Consider the following 25,339-nt stretch of genomic DNA (forward strand, 5'->3'; position numbering starts at 1 on the left):
CATTCTATTCCTAAGTATTCACACAGGAGAAATGAAAGCAGAAGTCCGTATAAAGACTACTTGTGTACATGAATGTTGGTAGCAGTTTTGTTTGTAATAAGCAAAAACTGGAAACAACCCCAATGTACTTCAGTAGGTGATAAACTGTGGTATATACCTACGTAATGGAATACTACTCATCAATTGAAAGGAAAGCAATATAATTATGTAGAGTGAAAAAAGCAGACCAAAGAATACGTACTGTGTGATCCCGTTTACATCACGTAAAGGAATTACTGGTGACAGAAAAACTACGAGTGGTTGCCTGGGTTGGGGGAGAGAGCATAAAAGGGCAGAAGGGAACTTCTGAAGCCAACAGATGTAATTCAATGTCTTGAATGTGGTGATAGATTCAATGGTATATACATGTCAAAACATACTGAATTGTACAATTTAGATATACATACAGGGCAAAAGGAGGTTTACAATTGCTCGTATGGAAAATAACATAACAGTTAATGAGTAATAATACAAAATAAACTGTGTTTTGCATACTCACACTGTAAACCCAGCCTACTTTTGCCCCAGACTGTTTTTTTTGTTTTTTGTTTTTTTGTCAATTCACCCCAATAAAGCTGTTTAAAAAAGGAAAAGGCACGGCAAGAAAGAATACCGTGGGTAAAAAGCTTATTTAGTTGTGAAATGACTTTAATACCATCTACCTCTCATCTTGTCGCCAGGACTAAATGGGATCATGTATACAAAGAGCAGCATCAAAGATGGTACACATCATATAGTACAATACACTTACTTATTTCAAAACTCCATCACTTCTAGGAGGTAGGAGAAACATTTAGACAAAGAGCCAGAGGCCTAACAGTTCTATTTGAGTGAAGGCTAGAAGCAAAGGTCAACAAAACCTGGTGTGTAAATGCCTATCATGTGGTAAGCTGTAATCAAACTGAACTGGTAACACTATGCCTGCAAAATTACATTACTCACATACTACAGAAAAATAATTCTGTACCTTATTTGATTGTTTAGTTACACTAAATAGAGAAAGACAAAAGAGCAAACTGCCAGAAGCTGTAAGTTTGTTTTAAAACTGATGCTGTGCCCTCCCAGTGAAAAAGATGTTATAGAGATTTGAAAATAACCAGTTATTTTAGTCAGCCTCCAAATGAAAGCTCTTCCAAACTAGACCAAAGCCCTGAAAGAAGCAGTCAAATCGGGTATTATTAAAACTACTGCTGTAACAGTTACTAGGCATCTTGTTCCAGTTTAGTATCAGCTACTGTCATCAGGAAACCCCCTGAACGCAGGTACAAAGGTTCCAGGCTGCAAATGAGCACAGGAACTTAAATCCTGTGTCCCTACTCATCTGGTTGTATGCCCTGCTGCATGGCTGTACATCATGGGGTATGGAGCACACTATTTTGGGGGTAAGAATTAAGCATCAAATTATTCCCCAAAAGAAAAAAATCCACCTACAGCACCAAAATTCAAACATTGGAAAAGCCTAATTTTTATTTTATGTACACAGGTGGACTGATTTAGATATATCAATCCAAAATGAGAAATGATAATACCTAAATCTGTAGGAGTTTATACGGTATTTTCATATACGCTACTTAGTTTTATCCTCATAACAGATAGGTATTATTATCCTTCATTTACAGGTAGAGAAAATGAGGCTCAGAAAGGTTAAGTGAATTGCTTAGTCTTAAAGCTTGTTAAGTGGAGTGAAACTGTCATTCAAATCTAGACCTCCTGATTCAAAAACCTATGTCCTTACCATTAAATAATACCAACCAGGCCTCAAATGCTTTGTTATGGTACATTTCACAGAAAACTTTTGATGATCCTGACAATTAACATCTGAAAGTCATTGAACACCAACCCCTCAAAGAACTAGTAACAAGAATGATGGTTCAAGATTTTAAATAAATTTAATGCTGTTAAAAGTTCACTTAGAAAAACAGAAAAAAACCTACAAAACTCTAGTTTCTCATGCAAATTGTAAAGATTTACCTGAATGAAAAGGAAACTGTTGCTTGGCTTCACCAGTATGTGCATCCCAAATAATTGTTGTCTAAGATTAAATAGAAAAGAAAAATATATTGCTAAAAAGTTAAAGTGAATTTATTATAGATGCGTAAGACAGATTCCTAACTGTACTGAAGCAATACGAAATGTCAGGGTGGATGAATTATTAACATTTACTCTTCCCAACTAGGACAATGAGCTAGACTCTACTTTTAGGGTTTGGGAAGGAGGATATGACTATTAAGTAGTTTAATTTTCCCCTGATGGTTTTTTATGAGTCACTTTACTTGAAATAACAGTTATTGGTTTGTCTACAAAGTACCAGACATTGTATTAGAGTGCTTAAAAAAAATTTCACTGCAATAGTGTATTATTTAATGTAAGATTTTTATAGCTATTAAGCTACAAAGAGAAAAATTCTTAGTTAACAAAGTAATCAGTTAATTCTCAGTATTAAGAATTTTAAAGCTCACATTTACATATAAAGGCAGCTTGAGTTTTGACAATTACCTAGAACAATGTCTTTTATATTAATTACATCAAAGTATGACACATAGATCTGAGTGGATATATTCACCATTCCTTTTCATACTCTCCCATCACTAGTTTTATACCTTTGGGGGTGTTAAGTATTGCACAACGCAGTGACTATTCACAGGCTATCCCCTCCCGATCCTGGCCTCCTTCACGTTTCTTCCCCTTTTCTCTCTACTTCCCTTTGACAACACACCCAGCTATCTATAAGCATGTACTTTCCTAGATTCATGGTAAAAAGGGGGTGACCTAAGAAAATAAAGGAAAAAGGTGGCAATATTTTTAACCCATGCATATTTACCAAACTAATCAGGTGCAAAAGCTGGAAGGATCCTGTACTTCTTATATTTTCAATTAAGCACCAGGAGGTTCAGCTAATAGACTGGCGCTAAGATTTCCCATAGAATCACTCCAGAGCCATACTCACTGATGAGATAAACTGGAAACTTTAGAAGGGAAGCAAAGAGTATGGGAAGTGTGACACTCATTACAGCTCAAATTCCAGCAGAAGCAAGGAGTGCAGTCACATAAATAAAGCATAAAGGCTTTAGAAATGAGTAGGTTTAGAAATGAGCTGACAGAAAATCTAAGAAAGTATTCTATAACTATCATTAACTCATACCTGAATTTCCCAAATGAATGTTTTATGTAATTAGCAGAGAAAATATTACTTTCAATTCTACTTTGTAACACATTAGCCTTTATAGAATTTAGTTTAATGTTCTTTTACCTTGTCAACTCCAGCACTTAGGATGAAATTTCCTTTCTTATTCCATTTTAATGCAAATATAGGGCCTTTATGCTGCCCTAAGGTGCTAGCAAGGTTACCTAGTATTAAAAAGACAAACAAAAAAACATTACTTCGAGCTTTATAACTCAGACCAACAACAAAGGAAAAGAAAAATGCTTCACTTACCATCTTTAGTCCATATTCTGGCAAACCCATCGTATGAACCAGTTGCTAGAAGTGTACCTTCACTCTGTCAGAGAAACACATTTCTTTCAGTTATGTAATCCAGAAAGGGCATGTCACTTATTAGAATGTTTAAATCCTAGGTACAGCCTCCCCTGACATTCTCTGCTTCAAAACTGTTTCAGTGTTACCTACTTGGGAGTGCCACACGGGCCATCAAACACCCTTCACTGCTGGGAAGCTGGAACTTTGCAGCACTCAACCAGCGAGTGTGGGAGCCTCTGTCCAAATCTCAGAAACAGCAGAAGTGCTCTGGAGCAGGACCCCTGCATGCTGAGGTCTACTGTATCCTTATAGATGCATATGACTAAAGATGGGGAGGCTGGCAGACTGGGAAGGACACCAAAATCATAATCTTTTAATGATTCAATAGAAGTAAAAAGCAAAATCTTCCAAAATATTTCATTATGATTTAAAGGTTTCATATGGCCCTCTTTAAGTCTTTTATTGTCTAAATAAAATGTTGTATGATACAAACAATACTACTGTTTCAGATGATCAGATTCTTAAATATCACTGAATGTTCCTTTCCTCTGTTAATTCTTTCCCAATATAAAATCCTTACCAATAAAAAATGCAGCACAAGAGAACCAGAGAAGAGCACAGGTGACTTGACAGTAAAGGAAGTTGAGTAGTTTCGTGGAACCACTTTACTAGGAGCACATTCCAGTCCCTCTAACCTCATATTCCTTTGCTGGGCCCTGCGCTGACAAATAGCACAACGAAGGGCAGGTCTGACATTCTATGGAAACGGAAGTTACAGAGTACACTGAACAGACAGCTGCGGGGATGAGTCAGCCTTGCTGGAGACAGGGAATGAAATCCTGACTTATCCAGTACTTTCTTGATGCTTTTTGGTAAGGGAACTGAAAACAATGTCATCTTTCTGACCTCTCAAGCCACTAGCTGTGCAGGTAAGTGACAAACAAATGCTAGTTCTGGAGGTTGTAGAGTAAGTCCTGCCAGGACTTAGAAATCCACAATGGTTCTAACTGAGGATGAGGTAGCCATCCTAAAGCCAATAGAAAAGGCTTACTTCCAGACTCTGCACAATGGGAAGTTTCTTTTAAACTAATGGTCCCCAAATGTTTTAGTTCATGGACCACTAAAGTTGAAAAACAAAACAAAACAAAACTTGAAACATTAAATATGTCAAGCTCTTTAGTTATAAAAAAAAAATCCATTAATCAAGAATACCTCTTTTTTTTTGGGGGGGGGGGGGTGGTTAATCCTCACCTGAGGATATTTTTTCCATTGCTTTTCAGAAAGTGGAAAGAAAGGGGAGGGGGGGCGGGCCGGACGGGGACACACGACAATGGACGGACACGACATTGATGTGAGACAGACACATGGACTGGTTCCTCCCACACACCAGAGGCAGGGAACAAACAGCAACCCAAGTATGTGCCCTTGACCAGGAATTGAACCAGAGACCCTATGGTGCATAGGCTGACACTCTAACTAGTGAAACACACCAGTCAGAGCTATTTTTGCCTTTTAGTGGAAGACTCAAGTACATAGTGAATACATTTTTGAAAAGTCCACGTTTTAAAACTGTAACTTGCAGTTTAGAATCGCCAAGCTCAACAAATCAAAGTTCACCATTCTTTTCAGTGTAAATTTCATTAAATTAAAATGGTCTCTGAGCCAAATAGCTTAAGAATGCTATAAGGTTTCTGACCTGAGATATAATAAGGTCCCATATTAAGACGGTTTATTAGTCCTGACCCTACAACCAAATAATACTGCAATGTGATAAACCTCTTTTCATTTTTACAACTGTCAACTTTATAAGGGAAAGGTAAATACATTACTAGGAATTTTAGGAGAGTGTGTTAAAACACAACAGAACAGAACAAAAAGCCCTAGCTAGGAGTTCTGGAAGAACTTCATGGAAACAGAACTTTAGCTGGAATAACTGTTTTTAAGGATAGACTTCATTCCTTGGGATGACATTTGGAAGATTCTTGGGAAAGTCCCACACCAAGCTGTTAAGCGGAAGCCAGAGGAGGAAGGGTGCCCACTTGCTGAGGGAAGAATAGCCAACCCCTAAAACTCTTGGAAACAGTGACAGTCTAAAAGGCTTCTTGGGTGGGGGGAGAGAGGGAAAGAAACGTAAAAAATGGAACAAAGGAAAATACACACAAGGAGCCACACAAGTGTGAATTTTGCACATATTAATCATGGGAATGGAAAGAAACAAAGATGTTAATCGTGTACTTAAAACTGCAAGGGTGAAGCTTTATTAACAGTAAAATCAAACTTTCTGGTCAGAATAGTCCAGTTATCTCTGAAAGATGTTAAATCATATACTGAATCAGAGAATTGTAAGATTACTACAGCTAGAATAGTTTGGAAGTAATCTAGACTAATCGTCACTAAAAGGTAGTTAGTTGGCTATGAAGTTTTTGTGAGATCACAGCAAAATGAGAAAAACAAGAACATGTTTTTATTATATAGATTTCTCTTATCCCCAGCACAGGACTTACTAGTTAAGGACACAGTTTTGTCTGCTATTGATTTTCATCTACTTCCCCATTTATGTAGGTACCATCATTACACGTTTACTATACATGTGAGGAAAAGGAAGCATGGCATGGTCAACCACCAACTTTATGAAGGTTCTGCTGTTAGATAAACTGAAGAGCTGCAAGTTGAACCTTGGTCTGACTGCTCAAGGGCCAGCCTTTGTTTTTAACACATTTGGGAATGAGGACTCCTAGTTTGTTATTCTCATTAGTTAGTGAAATTCAAAAATATCTGAACAAAGGGACAAACCCTGCCCTCAGTCAAAGGCTCAAAGAAGTGTATTAGCAGTTACATCCACTACGGACAACACAGGGATACTCACATTCCAATCTAGAGAGGTCACGTCCTTGTTGCTTGGGACATCTTGCCCTCCTTCCCGTATACAATGTCTAAGTACTAATTGTGTTGAGCCACTGGTGCTATTTTCACTAAGATTCCATATTCTTGCTGTGGAGTCTCCAGACCTATAAAGTATGTAATATATTTTAAATCCCCATAATGTTCTCTAGTATCCCAGATTTAAAAACAAAACAAAGCATATTTATGTCCTAAATTAATAAGGCAAATAAAACCAGAGTTATCAGGAATTTCCATTGCCAGTATTTTTTCTCTGCCTCCATTCTGAGGGCCCCAAGCACTCCTGAAGTAGTGAGTTTAATGAAAACTTCTAAGATCAGTTTATGAAGGAATGAAGATTTATAGAGGCAAAATGACACTAACAAGCAACAACAGAAACCTGAAAAGGTAAGAAATGTATTTTTAAAATGTAACAGGTTCAGTAAGATATTTTTAAAAACCCGTTTGGTTTCACTTTGAGAAACATACCCCGATGCCAGGAGATCACTGACGGGGTTCCAGGCACAGATGAAGACTTCAGACTCATGGCCCCGCAACACAACGGCCTTGTTCGGGGGGATCTCAACGTCCCCATCCACCTCCATCATATCAGTATGATTGTCTGCAGCAACGGAACGGGGAAGAGTCCAGTCAGGTAGAGCGGCAACACGCGGGGGAAACACCTCCCGTGTAACATACAGGTTCATTTGACTACACAGTACTGAGCACATGGAAAATGAATTCTTATCTTTAGTTAAGTATGACCATGCTATTTTAAAAAGCTACATGTATCTGAGAGTGTGTTTAGAGGCGGGGGCTGGAGGATGAGGGTAGAGAGGGACTGCAAAAGGTTAGACCCACAAGCATGACTGAAATGATAAAACGGTTTGAACTCAATATAATCCATGCCAATACTATTCTGAGTTCCCGCCAGTAGGGGTTGCTGATATCATTCCTATAACATGAGAGTTGCCTTTATATCTCCATGTCAGAGCTTCACTGTATTTGTTAATGACTAGTATTACAAATTTTATTTAGGAATCAAATGCAGACACAAAATTCACTTAACCATAGAAAAATGGTTTCTAAATATTTTCTAGAACAAAATAAAATCCACGAGTGTAAACCTAGCTTCTGGAGCTTTAGGGATGAAAATTTGAACTACGTGAGACGAGTTAGGGGAACAAGTTGGCCTAAATGATAGAGATGATGTTTTTTCAGCTTAGAAGAGGCAAAATTCCTATGAAGCAAAACATTTCTTATGAAAAGGAATTTTTAAAAATTCTGTCTCAGCTCACTTGCTATTGTATGTGCTCCATTCTCTTCCCCATTTGCTGTGTTTTCTCCATTTTTTGCAGATCCTTGTTGGTTTGTGGCAGCTGCAGCAGCTGCAGCAGCTGCTGCTTGTTGCTGTGCAAGCTTGTCTCTGTAAGCTTGTTGTCTTGTTTGTACTACATCAGGCATTACGGCATCTATCAGCGACAGAGACTCTATTGGTCGACCATCGAACAAGGTACCATCCTGGATTTGGAAAATTGTGAGAAGAAAAATCAAAGGTACCACATTAAGGCTAATTTGTATTCACACAAGTCCACAGCAGAAATAAAAACCTCCATTCTGAGACAGAACACTTATAGATAACTTTCTGGATGCGTGTAAGAAGGAAAGAAGTCAGAAGAAACTTCAAGAAGCAATTGGAAATAGCTGTTTAATTTTTCCTTCTCACCTGGTTCTTACTGTTGTAAGTTGCACAGATAAAGCTGAAATACTGAAAGGAATAATAAAAAGTAGGCCCAGATAATAGAAAGGTTTATTAATTATATTCCAAAATTCTGTTAGTCAAAAGCAATGACCAATATGAAATCATTCACACAATAAGATTCGGTACCACATGATAGTAAACACTTCTTTAAAACCAAAAACTCTTATTAAATAGCTTTTTTGGACTTAAAAGTTTCTTGTGATTTGATAAAATATTAAAACAGAAAGGCCTCAGATATTATCCCATATAACATTTCATTTTACTAATGTTGGAGTGCAAGCCCAATAAGGCTTAAAAGACTTGGTGAAGTTACACCTAGTCAAAGGCAGCCGGCATCTCTTAGCCAGAACTACTCAAAGTGTGCTCCAAGGACCACCATCACCTGGTAACTGTTAGAAATGCAGATTCAAACCTATGGAATCTAAATCTCTGAAGGGCTTAGGAACTGTTTTAACAAGCTCTCTGGGGGAGTCTAATGTGCCACACCAAGAGTTGAGAAGCACCATCTTAACTCACAGGCTGCTGCTCTTTAATTTTACGGACTTGCTATAATTTTCCAAAGCTCCTCTCATAGATATTAGGAAGTTCACAATTAATAAAAAGTTCTCCAGTGAGCACAAGAGACACAAACACTGAGCAAGTCAGAAATTAGCTAACACTATTAGCTAACACTATTAGCTAACACTATTGAGCCTGGCTCACTGAAGCCAATGACCACACTCTCCTGATAATCTGCAGGGTGTGAGGGGGCTCTGAGCTGCAAACACAGCACATCTTTCTAAGCTGTTGAGTGTAATGCAGTATTTGAGGAGTAGGTGAAAGTATTTTAATTTATAAGTAACTTAAAAATATCAAAACCAACACAGACTCATTGTGAAGTACTACATTAAATCTACACAAAGTTTTTCAGATAAAATGAGACTTCATCTCTGGCTACCACTGGAAATTGTTTATCACCCTCTGTAAAGGATCCTTTTGGAGGGGAAGTGCTCAAAGAGAGTGAGGACACATTTAATTTTTTATTAGCAAATTTCTCAGTTACAGGGATGAGAAAACAAAGACAATAAAATCAATATTGGTATACTATTAATTATAGTAATAAATACTAATATAGAAACCATGAATGCTTCAGTTTGGGGGTTTTTTAATCTTTATCTGGGGGTATTTTTTCCATTACTTTTTTAGAGAGAGAAGAGGGAGGCAAGGAGGGAGAGCTATGTGAAAGAAACACATCAATTGGCTGCATCCCACATGCACCCTGACTGGGGACAGGGAATGAGCCTGCAACTGATAAATGTGCCCTTGGCTAGAACTGAACCGGGACCCTTCCATCTGTGGGCTGACACTCTAACCACTGAACAAAACTGGCTAGGGCCATGCTTCAGTTTTAAAAATATATGTGAAAATATTTGTTCACATTATATTTTTGTGAAAGGAAAGGGGAAGATATTAATCTCTGAAATAAAAATAAGGTAAAAGCTCCACATATCATAAATCCTGACCATATATGAAAATTTTCAGGTAGACAAGGGTTTGTGAACCTTTTCTGTAAAAGACCAGACAGTAAATATTTTAGGCTTTGCAGCATAAGTTCTGTCACAACTACTCAATTATGCCATAGTAGCACAAAATTAGTCAGACAATATGTCAATGAGTGAACATGAATGTGTTCTAATCAAACTTTACAAAAACAAGCAGAAGGCAGGATTTGGTTCATGGGACAAAGTTGGCTGACACGTGGGTTAAACTACCGATACATGGACCTTAAGTAGGCAAGAGTATCAAGAATTAGCTTTAATTATGAAGTGTCTTCCAAAATCAGTTATAAACAAATAATATGACATTTTCTGATTTTTCAGACCATCAATTATGGTCTTAGCATTCCACAGTACAATGCTGTCATTTTAAATAAAATTATTTCTTGCTGTTTACTTCTAAACCATTTACTGTATCCCTAGCCGGTCTGGCTCAGTGGTTAGAGCGTCGGCCCGTGGACCGAAGGGTCCTGGGTTCATTCCAACCAAGGGCACGTACCTTGGCTGCAGGCTTGATCCCAGCCCAGGTCAGGGTGCATGCAGGAGGCAACCAATCAATGTCTCTGTCTTTCCCTATCCATTCCACTCTCTCTGAAAAGCAAGGGGAAAACATCCTCGGGTGAGGATTAAAATTAAATAAATAAAAATAAAACCATCTCCCGTAGGGAGCCAACACGCCTTGCCTATGCGGCCTGACCACTACAGTAGGAACAAAGCCCTTCAAATTTGTTAGCCCAGAAATCAGATGATGAATGAGCAAAAAAGGTATCAGATTTAAAAACATATTGAAGAGTAAAAATATTTGAAATAAGTCTTCCTTACCTCATTAATACTAACTTCTGCCTCTACATACTGTAGACCTTTCTGGATGATAGAAATCAATGCAGCAGGTGGGACAAGGGCACCATTTATGTTTGACTGACTGATATGGCTTTCTATACCAAAGGTAAACGCTGAATGAGAAAATCCTAAAAGCAAAAGAAAAGGTATAAGAAGTTATTCTCCTAGAGGCAACATGCTGTAAGACAAACCTCTATAATCTTCAAAATCACAATCCACCCACTTGAAATCCCAGACTGCTAGCTAAGGTCAAATATATGTTTTTAAACAAAAAATATTATCAAAATCCAAACATGTTAATCTTTATATATTTTCCTTTTCACTTTGTGTAATGTACTATTTAAAATTTCCAGTACATACAAAATTTAGCAGTGGCACATAACTTCCTTCAACAAATAGTGTCAAACTTTAAAGTTGGAAAAAAGCATTTGGAAACCAAGTGACTCAACTGCTTCACTCAAGATAATTTAGAGCAAGATAAATTAAGTGACATTTAGTATTTTGGTAGTGTATTTAAATCTCTACATACAAACTGTCAAACACCTTATAAATTTAATCTTTTGCAGGTTTTTAAAAACTACTTAGAAAATAGGCAAACTAAAACTATACAAGAAATGAAAATTGAAATTTAATAATGAAAAATAACTATGCTTGAAAGCCAGTGTATGAATTAAGTGCTAAAAAAAATTACTAATTCTTTGCCACTTAGTAATAACCCACCTAAATGAAACCTTTAGAAAAATGAGTTAGCAAGTGAAAATCGAGTCTGTCTCCATTAGCAATTCATTTTTATTTGAAATACTTAAAACCCAAAACACATAACAAAAATCCCTTATGTTGGCCTTGCTTTTTATGCAAGCCAAGTTCAAAGTGAAAAGTAAAATTCTAGTAAACTGACAGACCCAATGGCGACTAAAATAATACCCATCATAGCTTATCATTAAGTAGTAACTGTCACTAATGTATTTTAAACAATTAAATTATACATGTAATACAAAATGTTAAGAACCCTTCACACCAAGTAAAATAAATGAATATGGGCTTATCTGGGTCTTGGTTAAACTGATTTCATCTATGTAACTCGTGTCCAGCCCAGTGCATGTCTTTTTTTTTTCTTTTCATTTCTGCTTCCACTCTTAGGCTCCATGTGGCACTTATGAACAGTCTATAGTCAAGTACTGTGAGCTCACAAACAGCATGTGGCCAGGAAATAATTCAACTGTTTAATAGGCAAGATACACCTAAGCTGATTTTCCTCATGGCTCACTCCGTCCCCTCCTTGGAACACCGAACCGTTCCTTCCTGTAACTACCCATAGTAAGAAGTGAAAAGATGTTACCTTTAAGACTTTCATTTTCACCTCATGACTTTGCCAACAGGCGAGACCATTATTAAACACATTTATAGTTTCCAGCTTAATCTAAGCTCACAGAGATGCTAGAAACATACCAATGGGGAAAACCCAGCATTTTGCACACTGTCCCTTATCAGGAAACCCACAACTACTGAATGAGCAGATTCCAGATCACCAGGGTAGAAAGCTGAGAATGAAGACTAGGAAGGATGGGGAGAGAGGGGGGAGAGATATGGCTGTGAAATCAACAGGCAGTAAGGTAGGAGATTGTGTTTTCAATTACATACCCCTCCCTAAATAAATATGGAGTGTATCATGAATAGGAAAAAAGCTAAACAGCCAAGTGGCTTAGAGATTTAAGATACTAAGATTTAAGTAAGATTTCAAGATAAATGGTAATTATAAAGGGCCTTCACCATGCATATATAACTTTATTATTTTATCATCTAAATTAGCAAAAGGGAAAACAGCCGTTAAGAGAATAAGGATTCATTCAGAGACCGTAGCCGTAACTGCTACACTCTATTGTTCCTACTGAACAGTTAGACTATGGTCAAAAATAAAGCTAAGGCAAAGCAGCTCCTGTTCAGTAACAGTACACAAAAATTCCATCATTATTCTTGTTTCTGCTTAAAATGTTACAAAGTGGTGTCAGTAGTGCATGAAATATTAAGGCACGTATTAGCAAGGTTTTAAAAGTGTTTTGATTTCATAAGTCTTACAAATTGTAGCAAAACCCATGATTTCTGCACACTCTAATTCATGAATACAAATTTAAAAAATCTAAATCATTGTATTTAAACCCTGTTTATATTAGATTACACAGTCCAAGCTTATGTCCAAGAATATCCTAAGAGTTGCAGGTGGATATTCAAGAGATGTCAATTTTTGGCTGGCATGTTGCATATATCCTCAATTTGTTCTATCAGACAAGGAGAGAAGCTATCACCAGTACTTACATCTATCTCAAGTTATCACACACACGCTTAGAATGTTCTCAAATAATTTGCAAGAAAACAACGCTGAAATGGTCATTAGCATTGTTTTGGCACTTCTCATTAATGTTTACTCTAAAGAAGGTTTACACATAAACACTGAGTAAATAAATGCTGGGTTCAACTATCATTTTTTCTTTATTTCTAGTCATAGCATTACATGGCAGCTAAAAATCATTATGTTCAAAATTACTTTCCTTCTTCCCCTTCTTAAAACTTTCTCCTTAGAAATTTCTGACCTTACTTCCTTACACCTGAAAGTCACCCTCACTCCCACCCCTGCTGCTGGCGTTTCACCACTTACCAAATCATGTCAATCCTACCTCTCTGGTCTCTGTCATCACCTTTCCTTCTCTGCCAAAACCTGTAGTTTAGTCTCCGTGATCCTTTGCCTGGACTATTTACTGCCATAAATTCCTTTCCTCTCTTCCCCAATTCATACATCTGCCACATCACAGACAAAATACTGCTTGTAAAACAAAAACTGATCCTAACACTCCTTACTTGGGCACTTTCATCCATTGGCCTTCATAACAAAGGCCAAACTCCTAAGTATGCCACACTGTTATTTTTGTAATCTGACCCTACTTATCTGCCCAGGTTCATCTACCCAGTTCCACACCCCCACACTTCTTCCCACTGCACATTTAATCAAGTGATTAACATTTCTTGTAACACCTTGCTGTGTTTCTCATGCCTTTGGGCCTTACATGTTCCTATGATCTTTTCTCCTAACTAAATGGAGATGACGTCCTTCCTTTCACTGCCCCTGGGTTGATCCTTCGTCTATGCTAGTTCTTTCATCTTTATGGCAACTCACCACACCGTGTGTGTCTATGGTTTTGTGTATGTGTGTGCTGGGCTGCCTGAGAGGATTTATGTATAGTCATCTTTCACTTCTGGAAGAAGACAGCGTTACCTAATTTATCCAATGCTCAATAAATGTTAACTCAGAATGCAATTCTATTATAATGTATCTTGGCACATTACTATGAATCCAGAAAAAGCATATGACTTAAATCTTCCTGGAAAAACAAAAATAAAAGTTGAACCAGGGTTATGATAAAAAATATTTCTATTTATCTGTAAATATATATGTAGAAAATATTTTTTCAGGGATAGCTTTGTCTTACAAAGTAGAAGGCAAAAGAGATCAACCTAATAAATATGTGAAATACCTCTGCAATCAAGTACTCTATACATTCACTAGGGTGATTAAGGTTTGGGAGGTAGAAATTCCTCCAGAGAGGAATGAGGCTGAAAACCACAACTTCTGGGGTATAGTAATTTGATGACAAAGACAAGCAGTGGAAGAAAGGAGGTGTGTGGTTACTCATGAGACCATGCACTATTCCCATATGAGAAACGAAATCACAAAACCACCATTTTCTGAATATTGCTTGTTTCAGGGAGTGTTCTCCCTTGGGATGACAGGGACTGTGTTCTCAAAGGAGAGTCAGTCCTCCCGAGCTAGCCAACTCTACAAACAAAAGACAGGAACAAGAAAATGGGCCTGATCCTCACGGTTCAGGTACAGGGTCTCTATACCATAACCAAGAAAAAAAAAAAAGGGCAAAGCTTAACTATTATACAACACAGTGCCATAGTCTGAAAGAAAAATCTGATTTATACAAGGCCCTATTTAAGCTTCAGGTCAGGAAACCCTAAAAAATTATATCCCTGCTCCCATCCTCACACACATCCTTGGCCCCAAATCCATTGCCAACTCTGTCCTACAGACCCAGATTTTGTTTACTCTGAAAGTTCCACAATCATTAGTCAAGAGGATGGAAAGTACAGCACAGGAAATATAGTCAATAATAGTATAATAACTATGTATGGTGCCAGGTGGGTACTAGATTTATTAGGGGATCACTTTTTAAGTCATATAAATGTCTAATCACTATGCTGTACACCAGAAACTAATATAATATTGCATGTCAACTGTAATTAAAAAGTAAATTAAACTTAGAATTACAATATGATCCATCAATTCCTCTCACAGGTATATTGTCCAAGAAAAATAAAAACATGTTTGAACAACAACAACAAAGTTCCACAAACAAATCCTGAAAATTTTCAGAAAAGATAAAAAGAAATAGAGAAAAAAATGTGATAGGGGATTTTTGATGTTAAAGAGTTAGACCCAGTACTTACAAAAGTTTGAGAAAAATGTGAAAAAAATACTACAATACCAAAACCCAAATGCAACTGTTAATGTTTGTATTTCTTTTCTTTACATATCGGATTTTTCCCAGAAAAATATAATACACTGGCTGTACAATTCCGTGCCGTAATTTTTCTCTTAAAAATATATACAACTATGAACATTTCACATAAATATTTTCTGAAATAATTTCATCATAATATTTAACCAATAAATGCATTCAGCTAGTAAATTCATCCCATAGCTGGATATTGGATTCTTCCAAAGTTCACTACTTTAAAAGAATCTTGCCTCAAGTATCTGTGTCTATAGGTTTTTGCCAGGTTTATATTTTTTTCTTTTTAGGATGAATTCCCTCAAAAGTTGAAGGGGACATTAGCATTTTAAAGGGAGTTTTCATGATTGCTAAACTGCTTTCCCCCCAATTGTGCAAATCTATAAAGCCATCAGCAATTTATATGTTTCCTTATACTCTCACTATGCTGGCTATTCCTAAAAACAAAAAGATTCCTATTAAGATTGGACAAGTTCTACTGGACAATTAAAGTTGTCTTTTTAACAAGCACGTCAGCAGGAATATGTAACTGGAATTCCTTCTATCACAGAAAAACAGTCATTCAGGTGACAAAAAAGAGAGAATTGATTTAGAAGTATGAAAGTATAGTTATTATCAGCATTTATGATAACTGCTTGCTGTTTACTGTTAATTAGTCATGTATACGACAACTATATGTCAAATCAACGTTAATGCATGTTTTATTATAAAGCAAAACTTTGTATACCTACTTGTACTTTTAAAGTGGACTATTCTACTCCTATAAATTAAAAGGCTAAAGGTGGACTTGCCAGATACAGAGCTCTCCTCACTCCATTTCTTCATGGTTAGAGGCATATTGATAGGCAGTTGAACCTGTCTCCATCCTGTCCACTGGTAAAGTCTGTTTATAAATGGCACCAGTAGGAGGATATGGGGAAAGGAATGTTTACCTAGCTCAGTTACCTTTATCTGAGCCAAGAGAAACTACACTGGCATTTGACCGCTGACATTTTACTAGGGTTAAATTGGAAGGTTTAATACAAAAACCATTAAATTAAAAATTTAATTAAAACACACACACACATTCACAAAATGAACAGATAGGTTTTGGTGTTATAGGTTAGAGCCTTAATGGTAAACATAAACATTCAGGTTAGTTTGTGCCTATTATGATGACACTTATATTTCTAAATTAAGTGTGTGTGGGGAAGCTGTATTTGATGGTGACCATATTATAAACAAATAGAACATGGGAAGTAAGCATCATCTCAGAAAAAGTGGTGTGGTGTGGTGTGGTACAAGGTCTATACCCAGGGAGATGCAATATTCCTCTTTAAAGGTCAGAAAACAGTGGAGAGAGTAGGATGCAGGAGACAAGATGCTTTTTTATGAACCAAGCCCTTTAATCCAAGACATGTATTGCTAATTTCTCATAGAGACTGCACGGCAAGATGAATCTCAGTTCTAAAAACATGAGGATTTAAAAAAATAATAATAGTATTCAGAATCACAATCTAGAGAATAACTCAGTAATAAGGACATATGGTTTCTGCATTTTGCAGTTAGTCTTCAATCAGAAGATGCACAATACAACTGTTCATAACGTCCAGCATCATAAACAAAAATGTAATAGATGACAGTTAAATCTACAATTAAGAATTCTCCCCCGAACCAAATACAGTTTAGGCAAAATAAAATTATATATTACACAAAGGAACAAGAAAAATGGGTGCCACGAAGTTCACGAATAACTGCCAGAACAACTTCTCTAGAAAAAAAATAAACTAAAACTATGGACAACTAACTAACTACAGGAGAATCAAGGAAAATGGGAAAATGCAAATGAGGCGGGGGATTAAGAAGGTCCAAACCAGTCTAGCTCTTCAAAAAGTAACACTGTATTAGGTTCTGTTATATAGGCACAATTTAGTGTGTGCCACTCCGTACTTACTCTGCACACGGTTGCTAGATATGAGTTATTAGGGCAATCCAATTATTAATGCCCATGGGCGAGCACTAATTAAAGGGAGCATACTCAATCCAGTCAATCATTACTTACAGTACTACATGTGAAATACATTCAATTTCCAAGTCATCTCAAAAGAGAAAAAAACTAATTTGATTCCCTAGGAATTATTTATTGAATATGGAACTCTTGCTCACGAAAGTACAAAATGGTGATGAGCAAAGTAATTTGCTGAGGGTGAACTTTCAAGAGATAAAATTGAGAAAAATAAAAAGCCACAACCCTTAGTAAAAACATCCTACAATAAATATATTTTTCTCTTAATTAGTTTTAATGAATAAGGGAAGATGGCTTATTTCAAACAGACGTCTATAATACATGTGAGATTATATATTGCAACGTAATCCCTTTTTAGCAAGTGACGAAGTTTATGGATGTGGAAACTGAAACTCTGAGAAATTAAGTAATTTTGGGGGAAAGAGAGGGACTTTTAACAAGTATCTTCTAGTGCTAATAACAGTCATAATAAAATGATCGCCACATAGAGTATTCAAGATGAAAACAATTCAAGTGATTTTATTCCCTCTGGAGCTGGACACCATCGTCCAGTCCACATTAAATACTGCCTGCAGAGACCAGGTATTAGATGTTCTTACTGAAAAACATTATTTCTAAATCACACATTTATCAAAACAGAACCAAACGTGCAGAAGGTGGCGTTTTTTGGAATTTCTGACTGAAAACTTTTAGATAATGAGACAAGCAAGAAGGAAATTGTATTTTACTTTGTGGTAAGTCTTTACAAACCAGCCCTTTAATGTCTCTGCACAGATACTTTGTTTTTTTCCTATCTCCAATTCAGCACTCTCTTATGGGGTTTAAAATAGCAAGATTCTAGTTTTTTCTATATTGCTTTAAATCTTTTAAGAGAAATATTTCTGGCCTAAAAAGTTATTTACATCATATTTCTTACATATTTTATGACTAATTCGCAGTAAATTATGGTGATAAATACATTGAATCCCAAGAGAAGGAATTTCTGGACTATGTGATTCCAAGATAGAATCAATTGCAAATATGGCAATTTTTATGTACAAATGGAAATCGGAACCAAGAAAGAGCCTTTGGACAGTGGAAAGTGCTGACGGGTCAGATTCTGAGCTCTGTCAGAAACCTGTCCCTAGATGACAGAGCTAAACATTTCTTAAACTCTTTTCCATCTCCTATTTCTAGAAGTAATTTCAAAAGAATGTCTGATAGCATCCTTTATGATATAAATATGCATCATCATTCCTGCAAAATCTTACCTACAAATACACCACTTTTATTGGCAGCTCCCTCTTTAGGAGAGTCTCCCGTTCCAAATCTCAATATGTACATTTCATGTTTTCTATTTTCTCTCAAATAGTTACTACATATAATTTGTCTTTCAAGATATTGTGAACATGCTACATACCTGTTGTCAACTTTGTTGTCAAGTTCTAACTGTCCTACAACTAATACAGACCAGTGGCTTTCAAACTTTATTATGCCTAAGAATCACCTGGGGCATTTGTAAAATGCAGACTCCTGGGCCCCATTCACCATTCTCTAAGTGATTTTGATGCAGGTGGTCAAAGGATCAAACTTTAGAATTCTGGTATAGGTGGGTCTTAAATTTATGGCAAGCTGCATTCCTTAAAAAACTGCCCTAAGTCAAAATGTCATCAGTTGACGTTGATGGAGCATGGTTGCAGTGTGGTCCCGAACACCAAAAGGTTGCAGGTTCAAGTCCCCGTTTGGGGTGTGTACAGAAGACAACCAATCAATGTCTCTTTCTCAATCAATAAACATATCCTCAAGTGAGGATAAAAAAATAAAATGTCATCAGTTGAGCCTCATTTTCCCCTAAACAGTTACAAATTTTAAGAAGGGACTGGTGTTCACATTTTCAGAGATGTGGTTTAACAGCATACTTCATCACAAGTGCACTGCTGTAGAAGTATAAAGGTTTCTAAAGAATACACAAAGAATGACTAAGACTACAGTAAACAATTAGAAAGGACTTAAGATGATAAATATCAGTCCACCATATAAAGCTTTTTAAAATATAATTGTTGCTTTATTTTTACTGCAACATATAACACCTTTAGACGTGGAACTTAGAAGGGTTTTCTCTGAGAACATAAGCAACTTTAAGGAGGCTCTGGATAACATTTAATCACTTGGTACTCGTTCAGAAATTAATCCAGAGTATTATTTTCCTGCCCCCTTTACTTGCTGTATTTTCTTGTAGCAACATAGAACATCGATTTGTGGACTTCTGTTCGGAAACAAGGTTTGAGTGTTCCTTAACATGTCTAACTTGTCTTTGCTCTATCTTACCGCAGTACAGGCTGAACCACAGGATGCTGCTGAGCTATTCAACTGCTTCTGATCTCCTGAAAGAGCAGTTTCATATGGTGCAACCTAAATCACCACCTTTACAACACACCTACAAGCCATTACAATATATTTCCCATCCACTGATCCTTCACAATGTATTTTGCGTTAGTGTCCAAGGCCTCAAAACTCTGACTTAAACAGTGGTCAGATTCAAAGGCAGAAAAAGTAGTTTGTTTTGACCCAACAAATTCTTTCCATTTTGTTCAAAAGTACTACATAACTATTGTGCATACATGTATGACAAACATGTGCATACATATTATATATGTAACAATCACTAGGGCTCTACCTTTTCCACTTTATTAATCATTTTATCTTATTCAAAATATTGTATGGATGTCCTCTTTGGATCTGCCTTCAATACCAATTTACCAGTTGTAAAATAAAACAAAAGAGGATCTATTAATTTCAGTTATTCTGCAACATAGCAAGTTATTCTGCATCAGATGGCTATTTTTGTTTCTTCTCTGCCCTTGTGGGCATCACTTTCCCAGCTATTCCAGGCCAGAGAGGAGCAGTGATGGTGCTTGAGAATAGAAAACCTCCACCCAAGAGAAAGCTCAGAACTGGAGTGCAGCTGGGAACATCTTAGCAAGCAGTGGGACCTAAGATCTAAGCCCATGTTTGTACTCCTATATAAGGAAGGACAACTACCTGAGCCCTAAGAATAATTGGAGTTTCAAAACCAAAACCAGGTTCAGTGCCCTACTCTATTCCTTCTCTCTTCCCTCACACACAACTACCAAAATTATCTTTTTTATACCATACTTCATCTTACTACTAAAACATTCCAATAAATTTAACCTATAATTTCTAAAATTCAACCACTCCAGCACATTTTCATGCCCCGAATAATTCCATCTCAAGTTGACAATCTGCACTTACCATTGCAGTCAATCTTTTCCACCATCCTATGACCCATCCAACCGAAGCTAAATCTCTTATACTGTTACCATTTTTGCTTAATCCATCCCACATTTTCCCTTTTAGTTTTCCTTCTATCTAAAACATCTCTTAATCTGCCTAGAAAACTTGGATGATCCCTCATTTAATATTTATTACAAATGACTTTCGATGATTTTCATTTATCAGTTATCCCTCAATAAATACATTCAGTAAGAATTCAGGTTAAGAATACATTTAATCAATTGGGATAATACTTATGAAAGCATTCTGAAAAAAATATGGCTACTTTAGCTTTTGAAATGCTAACTACAATGAGGAACAGAAACATTTAGCTATGGATTCTGAATATACATTATTAAATTAATGATATCTGCAAGTTTATATGTTCCTGTGTACAATAATCTCATTTCAGAACAAATTATAAAAAATGGTCTTTGAACAGTGAAAGCCAAACCATTTGTTACAAATATTTGCCTGAGATGATTCCAACATATTTGAAAGAGTCAGAGAGTTAAACCATGCAGTAACACATAGCTTTAAAATGGCAGTCCAGACATTTAAGGAAACATACAAAGTTCAACAGTTTGGACTGATACAAATTTCAAATGCATAAAAGGATATTTTGAGAATATTAAAATAATTTGAGGCCTATTTATTTTATGAAAGTACTCACCTGACTCTTGCAAGTATCTATATACCAAGAAGTTGACCTCATCACTGCTTATACTCATCTTTATTCCCACTTAAACCATGAGGTCACAACACAGGATATAACCCTAAAAATAAAACAAAGTTAATTAAGTATTTTCTCAATAAAATATTTTTTAAACAAAATGTAAACAATGATGTAAAAACCATTTGATTTTATTAAATGATGAAAAAAGAAGGTTCTATATTGCCTAATAATGAACCCTAACAAATAAAGTTACTTCCAATAGTTAGTAACAGATTACACAACCAAAACATGGCTGGGTCTATTTTTCTGCAATAGAACATACTGACAAAAATAATTCAAAATTTATAAAAGGACTTTAGCATCACACTTTAATGACTATAGCAAACAGCATAAAAAGTTGTTCCTTTGTTTCTCCTTAACTGTAAAAATAGTAAATTTTAAGAATCAGAATATTATTTATTTAGGAAAGACTGACTTTAGACCACTGGCTATATAATATCGTAGGAGTTGAAGTCTCTATTTTGTCAACATCTAATCTGCAATTCTGAAAACTCAAAAAATACTCTTTTATCTTGATGGACATCCTCAAACCTTGAACTTGGAGGAAGGGAAAAAGGAAACTGAGACATAACTTAATATGGGGAACTATACTTATCCATTCTCATGTCACAGAGTGAGTTAAAGCAGTCATTAGCACCTTTTCCTCTCCAGAGCCAGACAATGAATATGTTAGGCTTTGCCAGCCATACAGTCTCGTCACTGCTACTCAACCCTGTGGCTGTAGCACAAAAGCAGCAGCAAACAATATGTAAATAAATGAGTGTGATTATGTTCCAATAAAACTTTATTTAGGGACACCAAAATTTGAATGTTATATAATCTGTTGTGTAATAAAATATTTTTCTTTTGATTTCTTTCCAAGCATTTAAAAGTAAAAAAACACCTTTCTTCAATGTGGTCCTTATAGAAGGCTAACAGGCTGATCTGGCCCACAGGCTATAGTTTCTTGGTCCCTAGTTTATAAAGGATAAACTAACATCTAGTATAAAGGGGTCTAGCATTCTGGGCCCATGCTGACTGTTCTGCCACATTATGGATCCTTTATGATGCAGAGTTCACAGTATACTTTAAAATCACAGCTAACAAGCACCTGAGTAAGCTCCCATGCGACAGGAACTGCTGCTGCCCTACACTGTGGAAAGAGTGGTGACTAAGAGCTCATCTATCCAGCTTGTATCTCAGAAAGGGAGGAAGACAAGAAGGTAGTAACAATTTTCCAACTGGCATAGACAGAGGAAACCCTAACCAAATTTAGTATTCTGGGAATACAGCCTAGGGAAAGTGCCACTGGGATTTAGACCTGAAGGACAGACAGGAAAGTTTGGGGGAGGAAGGCAGGGAATGGCAGCAATCCAGTGAGCACTAACAATCAACGAAAGGGCTGGGTGAGGAGAGAGTAAGAAAACATGAAGTAAGGCTTGAAATAAAGACAAAGCCCATATTCTGAGGGGCCTTGAAAGCATCACCTAGAGAAAATTAATGCACTGACAAGGTTTTAAGAGGGTAGGTGAATGACCTGACTTATTGTTTGTTTTTTTAAATCCTCACTTGAGGATATGCTTTCACTGATTCTTAGAGAGAAAGGAATGGAGAGAAACATGGATCAACTGCCTCCTGTACATGCCCCAACCAAGGTTCAAACTCACAACCTGTGTATGTGTCCTGACCGAGAATTGATCGCTCAACCTTTCTGGTGCATGGGACGAAGCTCCAACCAAGCAACCTCGCCAGGGATGATTTGCATTTTTTAAAGATTATCCTTGCCCGGCTGGGCGTGGCTCAGCAGTTGAGCAATGACCTAGGATCCAGGGGATCAGGGTTCGATTCCCAGGCAGGGCACATGCCCGGGCTGCGGGCTAGATCCCCAGTTGGGGGCATGCAGGAGGCTGTGAATCAATGACGCTCTCATCATTGATGTTTCAATCTCTCTCTCTCCTTTTCTCTCTCTGAAATCAATAAAGATATATATATTTTAAAAATTATCCTGACTCTGATATGAAGAATAGACTGGAAGGAAACTGGACTGGAAAGGGGGAGCAAAGAGTTACGAGGGTGCTGCAGAAATGTAGCAGAAGACTAAGAAACCTGGACTGTGCCACTGGAGCTGGAGAGGAGTACTGGGATTCCAAAGACACTTAAGAAGTAGACTCAAGGGTGATTGATTGGACACAGGGGTAAGGAAAAGGGAGATTCAAAGGTTTCTTTTAGGACATCTAGATGGGTCGTACTGCCACTTCCTGAAATGAGAAACCACAGTTGAAGAGTAACAACTATCTTGATATAAAGAAAAAGGCACCATCCCCCCAAAATTAACTCAAAGAGTACAATTAATCACCTGAATGTTCAACATACAGTACCCACCCCATCCAAGGGACACATTCCAAGAACCTCAGTGCCTGAAACCATAGATAGTACCAAACCCTGTATGTACTGTATTATATTTTTCCTATGCATACATATCTATGATAGTTTAATTTATAAATTAGGCACAGTAAGGGATTAACAATAATAATAAAATCAAACAATTATAATATGCTGTATTAAACATTATGTAAATGTGATCACTTATTTCAGGGGATCCCTTGCTGAAATCTTTGTATGGACTCAGTGCTTTCTAGCACAACATGTTGCTTTCAATCAAAACACATTTTCTGTTCTTGTCTTCCACTCACAATTTTAGTGCCTTTTCCATCTCAACTAAGCACTGACACTCACTGTGGCTGTAACTTTTGCAGTTTGAGGTGTAACAGCAAAACTAGTACAAAATTATTTTTCCTTCACAATTTCTTATATGGAAAACACATTCTTACAACAGATCTTAGCAACCTCAGCATATGATTTTTTTCTTTATTACACTGAAAACTTTCACTTTTTCACTTAAAGAAAGCACTTACTTACGGCTTCTCTTTGGCATATCCAAATTGCCAGCTTGAATACTCTTGCACTTTGGGGTCATTATTAAACAAAATAAAGGTTACTTGAACGTAAGCAATGCTGTACCATAACAGTGGATCTGATAACCACCATGGCTACGCAGTGACTGATGGGCAGATAGTATACACAGCATGGAGATGTTAGATGAAGGGGGATGATCCAGGTCCCAGGCAGGACAGGGCAAAATGGCATGCAATTTAAAACTTGTAAATTGTTTATTTCTGGAATTTTCCATTTAATATTGTTAGACCATGGTTGACCACAAGTAACTGAAAGCATGGAAAGTGAAATCATGGATAATGGGGGGCTACTGCACTTATTTCACTTTAGGGTAATAAACCAATCCAAATAAATGCTGATGGGATTCATTTGTGGAGGTAGTGACCAGTGAAAAGTAAACACCACAATGGTCATGTAATTAACAAAGACTATGGGGACAGGGGGATGCATTAAAGCACTATTTTTCTGACAGATTTATTTTATTCACTTGGTCAATACTTTGAGCACTTCCAATATGCCAAGTATTCTGACAGATGCTAGAGACATGGCTAAATAAAATAGACCAGGGCTAGACCTTACGACGTTCCAGGTTGTTGGGGAGCAAGACAACATTTAATTCAAACTTAGATAAGAAAAAATACATAAAATTCTGAGAGTACACACCCTGAGAGTCTAAATGTTCAGGTAGGCAAAGGATGTAAAATGTAAGTGTCCTACAGGTTTCTGTATTAGGCACAGTGTTGGAGGAGCTAATATTCCTTTTAATTCAAAATATCTTAAGTGTATCAAGTTACCTTTGCTCCTACCTGTGTACACACTGCTTCTCATCAATTTGCATGTTAAGGAAAATGAGGTAAAAGAATATTCACATTTACTGAGTCCCATGTATGGGACTAGGCCTTTTACACATTATTTCATTTCCTCTTCTGTGTTATATTCCTCATTTTAATCTAAGAGCACTGACACATATGAGAAAAGCATTTCTATATATAGATCTGTGTATTCAGAAGTGTTATTCAAACACTAAATTGATTTTCCTCAGTGTAGGAAATAAAAAACAGTATGGAATGTATAACATAAAATAATGTAATGATTATAATCAGCCCTAGCCGGTTTGGCTCAGTGGTTAGAGTGTCGGTCCGCGGAATGAGGGTCTCCAGTTCAATTCCCGGTCAAGGGCACATACCTTGGTTGCAGGCTCAATACCGGCCCTGGTCTGGGCACTTGCGGGAGACAACCAATCAACCAATCGATGTGTCTCTCTCCCCCTCCCCTTCCACCCTCTA

The 25,339-nt window shown here is 36.8% G+C and overlaps 1 protein-coding gene across 7 annotated transcripts in view; it reads right to left on the reverse strand.

Annotated features, from left to right (window-relative positions):
* Positions 1–25,339, reverse strand: part of TBL1XR1 (TBL1X/Y related 1) — a 137,945-nt gene that overhangs the window by 17,170 nt on the left and 95,436 nt on the right. For 4 of the 7 annotated variants that reach the window (XM_081137694.1, XM_081137691.1, XM_081137692.1 and 1 more), the window contains 8 exons: positions 21,057–21,159; positions 10,517–10,662; positions 7,696–7,918; positions 6,887–7,019; positions 6,384–6,525; positions 3,476–3,539; positions 3,290–3,387; positions 2,011–2,071 (listed from right to left, as the gene is read on the reverse strand). In XM_081137694.1, coding sequence (XP_080993820.1) covers positions 2,011–2,071; positions 3,290–3,387; positions 3,476–3,539; positions 6,384–6,525; positions 6,887–7,019; positions 7,696–7,918; positions 10,517–10,662; positions 21,057–21,114 — 925 coding nt within the window. In that variant the 5' untranslated portion in view covers positions 21,115–21,159. The remainder of the gene's footprint in view (positions 1–2,010; positions 2,072–3,289; positions 3,388–3,475; positions 3,540–6,383; positions 6,526–6,886; positions 7,020–7,695; positions 7,919–10,516; positions 10,663–21,056; positions 21,160–25,339) is intronic. The other 3 variants (XM_081137696.1, XM_081137697.1, XM_081137695.1) reach the window with 2 other exon arrangements.

Source organism: Miniopterus schreibersii (assembly GCF_964146895.1).
Source record: "Miniopterus schreibersii genome assembly, chromosome: 5".
Classification (NCBI taxonomy): Eukaryota; Metazoa; Chordata; class Mammalia; order Chiroptera; family Miniopteridae; genus Miniopterus; species Miniopterus schreibersii.